This window comes from Selaginella moellendorffii, unplaced genomic scaffold, assembly GCF_000143415.4.
Source record: "Selaginella moellendorffii unplaced genomic scaffold, v1.0 SELMOscaffold_112, whole genome shotgun sequence".
Taxonomy (NCBI): Eukaryota; Viridiplantae; Streptophyta; class Lycopodiopsida; order Selaginellales; family Selaginellaceae; genus Selaginella; species Selaginella moellendorffii.
This window is the reverse complement of record NW_003314373.1, coordinates 340,282-352,778: the sequence shown is the minus strand read 5'-3', so window position 1 is coordinate 352,778 and position 12,497 is coordinate 340,282. Positions and strand designations below refer to the sequence as shown.

Below are 12,497 nucleotides of genomic sequence, written 5' to 3'. Positions count from 1 at the left end.
TTGGTGAAACAAATTGCAAGATAATTTGGGAGTTGTTAGTTTGGTGGAATGGTTATTCTATGGACGAAGTTATATGGGAAATTGAGGATGATGTAAAAAGAGCGTTTTCAAGTTTTAGGTATGACTTCAATGACATTCTCAAAAGCATGTAATGTGCAACAAATTATTATCTTATATGTACAAGTTTAATCATCATCAAACTATCGTATCAAAACTTATGAGATTTAGGGGTAGTTTTTTAAATTCCTCCTCTCTAACTTTTTTTGTTGGAAACTAACCCAAAGAAGACCAGATATTGCTGCTAGGAAAGTATAGTAAATTATTTCTCTCACAATGAAACTAATGAATTTAATTATAATATCTCTAACTATCTTATATTAAAAAATATTTTGGAAATATGTTTTTTTAAAACTATACTACCACTTAATATTTATTTTTTTCATTTTATGTCATAAGTCATGTTTCATTATCATAGTTTTAATATATGTTTTATTATTTATTTTAAACACTACACTCTGGATTATATGATTTTATTAATTTTTATTTTAAATTTCTAGCTAATGATATATTCTCATAGTATTAATGGTATTTATAAAGATGAACATTCTTTTGTTATTTTAATTTTATCAAAATCTTTTAATAACTCTCTTCTTCGTTCAATCTGAACATTAACTGATAAACTTCCATCATTCAAATAAACAAAACCACCCATCTGATGTAGCACTGCTATACATCTAGTCCATATGAAATTAAAAGCTTGTTCTATATCTTGTTGAATTGATGCCCTACTATACATAGAATTAACAGTAATTGTGACATGTATTCCTCCTCCTGAGGCAGTATATTCTCCATTTTCCCAAAAATTATTAAAGTACCTAGCTTTACACAGATTTGTTACATGACAATATGCTTGGGGAGAAGGTGGATCTTGTGTACCAATTGATATACAATCTTGAGTTGCTTCACTTAGCAAATACCCACCAACTAAAAAAAAATATAGTAAAAATGAACAAAGGAAAACAACTACAACAAACTCTGTCATTCTCTAAGTATGAAATGGTTTATATCTGCTTTATAAAGGCTTTTGAAATAGCATTAAAATAGGATATGCTTAGTTATTACAACTTTTAAAAATAATGCTATAGTAAAAAAAAGACAAACCCAATAATTCTGGGTTCTAGAACAAGACACAATAGAGCATGCTTGGGGCCAACTTCCATAGCAATCAGTATTCTTTTATTTAACGAAAAGATCAAGAATTATCAATTTTATCAAAATCAAAAGAGTGTAGCAGTAAAGTAAAGATAGACCCCAAATCGAAAAGAGTGAATTGGTGTAGCAATGGCGGGGCTAGTGGCAGCAGGAGCGGCAGCGGTAGCGGCGGTGGCATTTGCATTTCTTACATTTGGCAGGAGGAAGAAACTGGCTATCCCATCGCTGGCGGGTAAGCACATCTTTATCACAGGAGCTTCCAGCAGCATTGGGCCCTCCAAGGGGCATTTGTTACCATCTCAGCCAGGAATCAGCTCAAGCTCGACAAGGCGGCTCAATCTCTTGTGAGTGAAGCGCACTGCGACAGCCATAGCATCAAAGTTTTGGCATGTATACATATCTCTTTCTATCTTGATAGTCCATCGTTCTAATAGCTTTTTGTTTTGCTATTTTGCTGTTTGTTTCTTATTTCTTTCATCTTGTTTTCTTCTGTTCATCCGTTGGATTGCTTTCTTTATTTGTTCTTACTTTACTATTCATTCTTCTATATTCTCCATATTTCACGGTCAAAAGGTGGCACACCACCTTCACTTTGGAAAACTAATGCAACATCATTAGTTTGTGGAGTATTATATCAACGATGGTCTGTGCCTTCATTTTTAATGAGCATATATACTCCACGTAAATTGCTACCAGAAGTAATAGTTCTTGAAATATTTTCTCATTCCAATTCATACATCATTCTAAAAGCTTGTGCATATGGATTAATATGTTGGAGTATCTTATCTAGTTGAAGTAGTAAATTATAATCACAAATAATGTTAAAAGGGTTTTGTTTTCTGATATCAGTAGCCTCATTGGAGTCTAGCATGTACAATTGACTGTAACTTGGATTTTGATGTATTGAAGGATGTTGTGGCATAATTTTGTGATAGATTTGTCCATGAATTCTATAGCAGTATGGACCATGACCCGTAAAAATATCAATGCTAGCTCCCATAGATGTGAAAGCAAGTGCACTATTATATTGTCTTATATTACTCTTGAAATTAGAGTGTTTGTGTGAGTTATACATAGAATACAGAAAAGGTGGTAATAGAAGTATTGGAGGCAGGTAGACTTGTCCACTCTGGCAACAAATAGACTTGTTCGCATCAGCAAAGTGTGAGGCATGACAATACTTACAAATATATGATAAGGGACCTATATTCATTGTCAAAACAGATGTATCAATATATAAGTAATTCCTAGCAAGTGTGCTGTGAATCTGAGGTGAAGGGGGCAAATAGGAATTGGAAATTGACTGCTGTTCAGTTTGATTATTAAGATTTGTTTGATGTCAATACTGTGTAGCCTCTTGAATATTACTGTTGTAAAAGCTATATGTATGCTGGTGCTGGTTAGTGTTTTCAACGTTATCATTGTATGTGGAATGTGTATGTCTGTGTCGAATAGCATTCAATACATGTTGAAGGTGCGACATTATTTTCAACAGCTTCTTTTGGAAATGGAGATCAATTATTAGGGCAGATAGAAAGGGTATGGACAGGCATAAAAACTAACCTTTTCGATGCAACCTTTTCGTGGAGGCCCAGGAGGAGAAAACCCTAGCCCCGGTATGAATGCCGGGAACGTGGAGCCTCACTGGCTGTTGGATCCAGCTCATCATTCCTCCCACGTTACATTATAATGAGGACTTTTTCAGTGCGTTTTCAGCGAGTGGAATCTTTCCCAAAGATCAAAAACTTTTCTGCATGAACTGTAAAAATAGAGAGTTCTTGGTTGATCAAATCATCCAGTAGCAAAAAGAAAACTTCGAAGCTCTTGTGATCTTCTGAAAACTTCCAAACTCTCTTGTGATCATCTCCAAGCATTGGAAGTCTTCCAAGCTCTTGTTAACATCGTATGCATGGAGTAGCGAATTTCCACTCTTCTTCTTTTCCAGCTTCATGGACCCCAAGACGTAATGAAGTTGTGAGGATTGCCAATGAAACTCCATCACCATGAAGCGTCTGTCCATCCTGCTCACTCCCTCGGCGAGTTTGGCAGCCATATCCACCAGTCCATCGCTGCTGAGTGCGCCGTGGAGAAAGCTCTCCTCAGTCTTCACGATCACCACCGGAGAAAGCCACTCCAATGATGTAGCACTTGCTCGTCACGCGCTCTGGAGCCAACCATCTGCCGCTCACTTTACAATTATGTGCATTCCCTGGAAGAATAGACTCGTCAGCAAAAACCATGGTATGTTTGGGTAAGCTTACCACTGTTGTCTTGTTGGGATCATCTATGGCTTTCCTCGGGTCGTCAACACTTTTGTACGTGATGAAAGCGAATCCTCTGCTGGATCAAAAATAGGAATTCCCGTGCCTCACATCCACACCCCCAGGCTCTGCCACGCCCTTGCTCGCCATCCATTCCAGCAAAATCCCTAGCCACTGCTTCCCTGTCGATGCCTCCGGCCACGCCTTTGCAGCTGCTCGTCGCCAAAATCCTGCTCTGACGATTTGGGCTCCTTCCATTGGAAAAGGGAATGCAGTATCGCTGAGTGATCCCCTGTCCTTGTCGCTGCTGGGCAGCAGTGCCCCCTCTCCCGCTTCCCCTGGAAACCCCGTGGCTGGGAGGAGCCGTGGTGAAAAAAAGAGAGCTTTACCAGGCAAGCAGACGGGTGTCGCTCACACCTCCTCCCCCAGCCGGGGCCGTGCCGCATGCCCACTGGCCGGCCCAAAACCTCACAAAAATATTTCAAAAGGATGTGCAGTAAGAAACCGATATTTACCAGTTTACCCTGCATCTGATGGCACCGATTGGCCAGATCCGGCAGCCCACAAAGTTCGGCTTATAGTACTAGATTAGTCTTAAGTGATAGGAGTTTTTGCTTTGGGAAGATATGGATATACTATGGTATATCCATATGACTCTACACAAAACATCAAAGTGAGCATCATTGATTATTATGAAGTTTATTTGCCATCTAATGAGAATTGTAGTATAGAAATCATGTATTACTTTAATTTTGGGAGTGAGAGTTATTAGTAAACATATATTAGAGCGGAATTTAAATTAAAAAAGAGTAACATATTATTTCTCACAGATAATCCATTCGAAACTATAATTATATAATATAATAATTATTGAGACATCTTAAAATACATAAGCTCAGAATTGTAATAAATTATAATAATTTTTTATGTGTTGCATGCAGTAATGCTTGGTTTGCTTAATAGTAGTGTTATTCCTATTTATTAATCCAATTGATCAGAATTTTATAATTATAAACATGTTTATAATTTATAAACACAAGATTAATCTAATATCAAGATGGTAGAATACTAGAATATACTAGAAAGTGTTTAGAAAGTGTTTAATATTCTAGGTATATCCAGTACCACCCCACTTCCTCTATAGCGTTGCTTAAGCAAACCAAAAAACATCATTCATTTGTATTTTGCTAACATATTACAAATGTTAACACAATTTTAGGCATGTAGTATGCCTACTATTGTTTTAGAGTGACAAAAAATACAAATTTGACATGTCAAGTATAGACGAAATTTATAATTATTGAACAAAATAATTCTTTTTGGAAGTATTAGTAATTATTGTCAGCTTTATATTATTTAAAGATAAATTTATACCTAAAATTACATTAAATATCTTGAAATTACTAAGCTAGTTATATATTATTACTATATTTTTTATTCATGGGTTTTAATACCTGGTTCTATCTTTTATTTTTATTTAATATATATCAGTGTAAGTATAATATTTTGAACTTAATCCTTAATTAATAACTTCTTTATACAGTAACAATCATTGAAGGAAAAGATAATTTTAATTGGGCTCCAGATATGAAATTTGCTCTTGCAAATTGTAATGTTTATAAAGCAAATGTTATTTTATGGAGAAAAGGTAATGAATTTGCTTACTTTGATTATGATACACTATCAGCAGAAAAGTGCTCTAAAATAATAAATAATGTACCATTTGATGGTGTATCATTTATTGGTAATGGTCATTTTAAAACTAAAGGTTGGTATGGATGGGAAAATTGGGCATTTGATGGTGATTATTCACATGATGGTTATGATGATGTAGTATTTCAGTAGAGAAGAAGGTAATATAAGCATTATGAGATTTTAAATTAATTAAAAAATGTTGTAGTGATGCTATAAATAAAAGCATTTAAAGTTCTACAAAAACAATGGTATGGACAATTGAAACAGTTAAAACTTGTATTTAGTTTTGATAAATTCATAGTTAAGAAGCAATAAATTATAGAAAACATCCAATATTGAATGAGACAAAGATATATAAAGATATATATTGAAAACTAAACATGTATTTGTACTTTTTTTTTGTTTTTTTAATTTTAATTTTATCAGTATTAATTCTTGACATATAATAATTTTTTTATAAATTTATATAAGAATTTTATGAATAAGACCAACGTATGGTTTAGTATAACAACCACATTCAGACCCCTAAAAGCTGCCCTTAATATATCATCATAACATTTTGACTAAATGTAACACATGTGATCATGGGATGAAGTTTAGATATATTGTTGTTGTGAATTCTTGGAAGTATAGAAGATATATAAGGATTAAATAGCCATTAAAATATCTCACATTAAATAATTGCCCCCTTTCCAAATAGGTTAAAGGGAGAGGATAAGTTTTGGCAAATGATTTTTGAGAAGTTAGAGATAAGCTGAGTATAATTAGTGGCAAACATCCATAATCAAATGGACAAATAAAAATTATAAACTAGCTATTGGAATATATGCTAAAATCTTTTATGGAAAACTTGACTCGATATTAAGAGTATGGGAGAATCATTTGCCTTGACTTTAGATTGCTCATAATAACACTCATCAATTGGATATTTACGTGTTTCTATTCATGGTCATGTATAGCTATAAGCCCAAGTCTCTCATGAGTTTAATTTTATCTTTAGTTTAAGTGCCTCATACTTGTGATTTTTTTGAGGATATGAAAGTGGCAAAGTTGAACATAAGACAAGTTCAAGAATGAAACAAGAAATTGGCTAATGCACATCATAATTATGAGAAATATAAAGTTGGTGACAAAATTTTCCTTAAACTATTAAATGCATAACAATATCTAAAAGGGTAGTGCTAAATTGTCTCTACAATATTATATTGTATTATCTACAATTTTGTTGCATATGCAACATTTTATGTAAGCAAGTTTAAAACATGTTTGTACTCTAGTGATGTTGTGAATTTTAGGTCCCAAAGATTAATACTAATAAAGTTTATCTAACCAAATTTTTTTTTTAAAGGTTGGTGAAACAAATTGCAAGACAATTTGGGAGTTGTTGGTTTGGTGGAATGGTTATTCTATGGACGAGGTTATATGGGAAATTGAGGATGATGTGAAAAAAGTGTTTTCAAGTTTTAATTATAACTTCAATGACATTCTTAAAAGCATGTAATGTGCAACAAATTATTACCTTATATGTATAAGTTTAATCATCATCAAACTATCATATCAAAACTTATAAGATTTAAGAGTAGTTTTTTAAATTCCTCCTCTCTAACTATTTTTCTTGGAAACTAACCCCAAGAAGACCAGATATTGCTGCTAGGAAACTATAGTAAATTATTTTGAAACTAATGAATTTAATTATAATATCTCTAACTATCTTATTTCAAAAAATATTTTGGAAATATTTTGTTTTTCAAACTATACTACCACTTAATATTGTGTTTGTTTCATTTTATGTCATAAGTCATGTATCATAATCATAGTTTTAATATCTGTTATATTATATGTTTTAAATACTACACTCTGGATTATATTCTTTTATTAATTTTTATTTTAAATTTATAAATAATAATTTTTTTATAATATTAATGGTATTTATAAAGATGAACATTCTTTTGTTATTTTAATTCTATCAAGATCTTTTAATAACTCTCTTCTTCGTGCAATCTGAACATTAACTGATAAACTTCCATCATTCAAATAAACAAAACCACCCATTTGACGTAGCACTGATATACATCTAATCCATATAAAATTAAAAGCTTGTTCTATATCTTGTTGAATTGATGCCCTACTATACATTCTATTAACAGTAATTGTGACATAAATTCCTCCTCCCGAGGCAGTATATTCTCCATTTTCCCAAAAATTATTAAAGTACCTAACTTTACACAGATTTGTTACATGACAATATGCTTGGGGAGAAGGTGGATCTTGTGTACCAATTGATATACAATCTTGAGTTGCTTCACTTGGCAAATACCCACCAACTAAAAGAAAATATAGTAAAAATGAATAAAGGAAAACAACTACAACAAACTCTGTCATTCTTTAAGTATGAAATGGTTTATATCTGCTTTATAAAGGCTTTTTAAATAGCATTAAAATAGGATATGCTTAGTTATTACAACTTTTAAAAATAATGCTATAGTAAAAAAAAGACAAACCCAATAATTCTGGGTTCTAGAACAAGACACAATAGGGGCCAACTTCCATAGCAATTAGTATTCTTTTATTTAACGAAAAGATCAAGAATTATCAATTTTATCAAAATCAAAAGAGTGTAGCAGTAAAGTAAAGATAAACCCCAAATCGAATTGATGTGAGCCCTAGCGCGGGAGCAATGGCGGGGCTAGTGGCGGCGGGAGCGGCAGCGGCAGCGGCGGTGGCGTTTGCATTTCTTACATTTGGCAGGAGGAAGAAACTGGCTATCCCATCGCTGGCGGGCAAGCACGTCTTTATCACAGGAGCTTCCAGCGGCATTGGGCTCGCCATTGCCAAGCAGGCCCTCCTCCAAGGGGCATTTGTTACCATCTCGGCCAGAAACCAGCTCAAGCTCGACAAGGCGGCTCAATCTCTTGTGAGTGAAGCGCACTGCGACAGCCATAGCATCAAAGTTTTGGTATGTATACATACATCTCTTTCTGCCTTGATCGTCCATCGTTCTGATAGCTTTTTGTTTTGCTGTTTTGCTCTTTGTTTCTTGTTTCTTTCGTCTTGTTTTCTTCTGTTCGTCCTTTGGATTGCTTTCTTTATTCGTTCTTACTTGATTGGAATTTTTCCAAGTTCTTACTTGGAGTTATCCTACTTTTATCAGGTGGCCGACGTTGGCGATTTTAACGCGATATCCTCCGCCGTGAGCGAGGCTCACTCGTGGAAACCAATCGACGTCCTGGTTTGCAACGCGGGGTACACTAAGGCTGGATACTTTGACGAAGTCCCGGTGGAAGTTCATGCAGGTCAAGTCCAGACGAACTTGATGGGAGTGATTCATACAGTCCACACCGCGCTTCCACTCATGAAGCCGCTCGCAAGCGAAAAGAAGCACTCGATTGTGATCGTCAGCTCCGGAGCAGGACTGGTATACTTCACTCTATAGGAATCTCTCTTTATATCTTGTGTTGATCTTTTCTCCAGTTCCTTTTGTACGGGAGCTCAGTGTACAGTGCAACCAAGCATGCTCTACGAGGATTAGCAGAGTGTCTCCATCTCGAGCTTTTGCCGTATAACATCAATGTCAATCTCGTCTGTCCTGGCTTTGTCGACACTGCTCTTATAGATCAAGGTACTTACACTTGAAAGATTTCTAGCCGTGACAGTCTACACTTTTTGCAGTGGACAAGGATGGCGAGTTTGAAACAATGCTCAAGATACTCAATCGATATGATCCCAAGACGATGCAGTCACCCGATAAGCTCGCGGAGGTCACGCTCGATGCTGTCAAGAAAGGCTCGTTTCTCGTGGCACCGAAGTCGTTTTTCCCGCTGGTGGTGCTCACTCGCGGGATGCTTGCTCCCGCGAGCTTCGCCAGGACACTGCTCGAGGCTTTCTGGGCTCCCATTATCCGCCTTGTGAGCTACAAGCTCTCGGCCGACATCAAGAAAGAAATTCTCAAAAACCACGCAGTGAAAAGGCAAAGCCATGCTCGTGAGATTGCTGGTAAGCAAGGTATTAAGCTTTTCTTCTCCCCTTAATTTCTTTCTTCCTTTGCAGTGCGCAGGTCTACTAACTAGTAAGTTTGTCCCTGTACATATTCGAAAGCATTATATACGATGTCGACTTAGCAGGATCCAAAGCAACAACCTTTTCGGCAGCTCGAGACCCCAGCGACGAATTCTTCTGGGTCTCGCAGGCACTCATCAGAGCTCGATAAGTCTCCGGCTGCGGCACAAACGGCATCGTCTCAATCAGCTCCTCGGCAAACTTGAGCAGCCCGACTCGGCTGTAAATGTCCACCATCGCCGAGAAGTGCTCCACCAGCGGCTTGATCCCGAGGTCCGAGCTCATCAAAAGGAAGTAGCGTGTGCCTTGCTCGAGCAGCCCTCCATGGCTGCAAGCTGCTAAAACGCTCGCGAAAGTTAGCTCGTCGGGTGCTACGGCTTCCATGACCATCTCACTCAAAACTTGGACGGCCTTCTCGCCATGGCCAGCCTTTGCATGCCCAGCGATCATAGAACTCCAGGTTCCCACGTCGGTTTGAGGGAGACCTCGAAAGAGCCCGCTTGCTCGATCCATTTGACCGTTTTGGGCATAAGCAGCGACGAGAGTGTTCCAGGAAACTATATCTCGGACTTGCATGGAATCGAGGAGCTGTCTAGCCTCGTTAAGTTTCATGTTGTGCACGTAAGCGGCCATCAGTGCGTGGAGGGATTCCAAGTTCTTGTATGGCATGGAATCAAACACCTTCTTGGATTCCTCAAGATGCCCATTGTTGGCATATTCTGCACAAATTGCGTTCCATACAATGACGTCGTGCTCAGGCATTGAGTCAAGCAAGACTGTAGCGTCTTCTAGCCTTTGTTTGAGCGCAAATAGTGAGATCAAGGTCGTGCATGAGACAACGTTCCATTCCGGCATCTTGTCAAAGAGCAACTTTGCGTCGCCAACATGACCTGCTTGGGCATATGCGGAAAGAGCAGACGTCCATGAAACAACATCTTTGTAGCGCATAGATTTAAAAGTAGAGATGGACTTCTCAAGTTGACCATTAAGAACGTAAGCATTGATCATCACGTTCATTGACAGAATGTCGTGTCTCGGCATGCTTTTGAACAAGAACTCCGCGTTTTGGAGGTCTTTCTTTTGGGCATATGTGGAGAGCAACGTTGCCCATGTCACCAAATCCCGCTCCGGCATTGAATCAAACAGACTTTTCGCACGATCGAACAATGCAGCTTGTGAATACGCGACTATCATTGCGTTGAAAGTTATCACATTTGGATTTGGCATTCTCAAAAACAAGGACTCGGCTTCTTCAAGATGCCCGGTTTGGGCATATGCTGAAATAACACACGACCACGACACGACGTCTTTGTGAGGCATGGTGTCAAAAATCTCTCTCGCAGCGTCGACCTGTCCAGCCTGAGAGAAGGCATGCATCATTCCATTCCAAGAGGCAGTGTCCTTTCGAGGCGTTGCATCGAACATCTCTTTGGCTCGATCTAGCTCGCCGTTTTGGGCGTATGCCGCGGCCATGGAGTTGAAAGAGACCACATTTGGATTTGGCATTCTATCGAAGGTGTTCTTGGCTTGCTGCAAACGCCCATTGTGGGCATATACACCAAACAAGATGTTCCAGGAGAAATCATTGGGATTAGCGATGGACTCAAACACCGCCTGGGCATCTGCAATGCTGCCACACCTTCCATACATGAGAACGAGGAGGTTGCAAAGGTAGAGATCAGAGCCGAGAGATGGAAGCTCTAGAATTCGAGCGTGAATTTGCCTGCCTTGCTGGAGATTTCTTGAGCCTGTGCAATCTTTGAGAAGACTGGCAAAGTAGTTTTGCTCCCTTGCGCGATCGTCCGAGTATCCCGGCTTCAAAGATTTTGGAAGAATCGTAGCCATGGCAAATAAATCTCATCAAAATATATATAGTAGTTTTAAAAGGTCTTACACACATCCAAGGAGTGCCTTGGAATTGCCATCGACTCTTGAGTAGCAAAGAGTATAAACCTTTCGCTCCTTTCGCAAAGAGTATTAACTGTGGCATCCCAAATGGCATGAGCTCGAAATGCTGGCCCTTGATGTCCGTCGAGCTTCTAAAGAATCTGTCGGGCATAAACTTCGTGGGGTGTTCTTGGGTCGCGTCCCATGGAAAGCATTGATAAACCTTTGGGGATGTCATAGCCACCGATCTTGCCAGAGCTGCGAGGGAGGAGGAGTGCTGGAGGGCAAAGTCTCATCGTTTCCTTGATAATAGCTTGAAAATACTCGGGCTTTTAGAAATCGGACTCTTCGACCAGGCGGTTTGGCCCCCACGACAAGGTTCTATTATATGCGAAGTCCCGATGCAAAGTACTGTGGCATAATTTTCATCTTTAGATTTGAAGATTCTATCTTAGCATTTCAGACTAAACTTTGAGACCTGAATAATTCAAACTTGATCTGATTAGTACCCATGTATGCATGCAGACTACCAACGTTGATTTCAGATGATTAATAGTATAATCATACGTAATTGCCATGACTTTAGTAGCAGCATCGGTCCATATGCCAAGTCTGGAGGAAAATTCAAGTTTGGAGTAGAGAAGTTTCCACTAAATAAATTCAAAGTGAAAGAATGTGACGGTGGCAGTGGCATGGCTTGATGTCACTGATGGCAAGCTCCAGTGGCATTTGTTCTCCTTGCAAACTTCTTTGCAAAGCGTTTGAGTAGAAATTTACTTGTGGCAAGCTGCTACTAGAGGCTTTTGGTGGTACACATGAAATATAAAATCTCCTACCCTTCTGGATAAAAAAATGTACCAAAAAGTATTTTTAACCACTGATTCATATACCAAATTTGGAGGAAAATTCAGAGTTTGTATCACCAAAAAATTTTAAATGAAAGAAGGTGGTTAGCAACTGAGGGTGGTAGTGGAGGGGGCTTTGATATCATTGACAACAAGCTCCACAATGGTATGTTTATCAAGAGTTAATATTCAAGAGGAGGGAAGACATATTAATAAATTACTAAAACAATAATAACAATAACAATAATAAATAAGGGTTTTGAAAATTAATTTGGTCCAATCCAAGTTAATTCAAAAACTTAATATGTCATGTTTTAGAGGTTTAGGGTTCAATTTCTACTATAACAATAGTAAATATAATCCTTAGTAAATACATATGACATCATTCCCCCTAAACTAAAGTGGTGTAAGGCCTAACTTAATCATGGATTGAAATCCACAACTAACTCAAAAGCATGAGTAAGATAAGTTAAAGTATCCTTGGCCAAAGTTAGCTAAACTTAATCACAGATAGAAATCCATGATTAACTCAAAAGCATGA

At 37.7% G+C, this 12,497-nt stretch overlaps 2 protein-coding genes across 2 annotated transcripts; one reads left to right on the top strand and one right to left on the bottom strand.

The window, feature by feature from the left end:
• The first annotated feature begins 7,812 nt into the window (after positions 1-7,812).
• On the top strand, positions 7,813-9,293 carry LOC9659116 (3-dehydrosphinganine reductase TSC10A). The gene is made up of 5 exons (XM_024664653.1): positions 7,813-8,124; positions 8,320-8,583; positions 8,640-8,787; positions 8,838-9,161; positions 9,216-9,293. Exons 1-5 carry the CDS (start codon positions 7,846-7,848, stop codon positions 9,233-9,235), a joined length of 1,035 nt encoding a protein of 344 aa, XP_024520421.1. The 5' UTR covers positions 7,813-7,845; the 3' UTR covers positions 9,236-9,293.
• LOC112342571 (pentatricopeptide repeat-containing protein At4g02750-like) lies at positions 9,266-11,069 on the bottom strand. The gene is made up of 2 exons (XM_024664609.1): positions 9,427-11,069; positions 9,266-9,341 (listed from the first exon to the last, which is right to left on the bottom strand). The coding sequence occupies exons 1-2, from the start codon at positions 11,067-11,069 to the stop codon at positions 9,266-9,268; spliced, it is 1,719 nt and encodes a 572-aa protein (XP_024520377.1).
• Between the last annotated feature and the right edge of the window lie 1,428 nt (positions 11,070-12,497).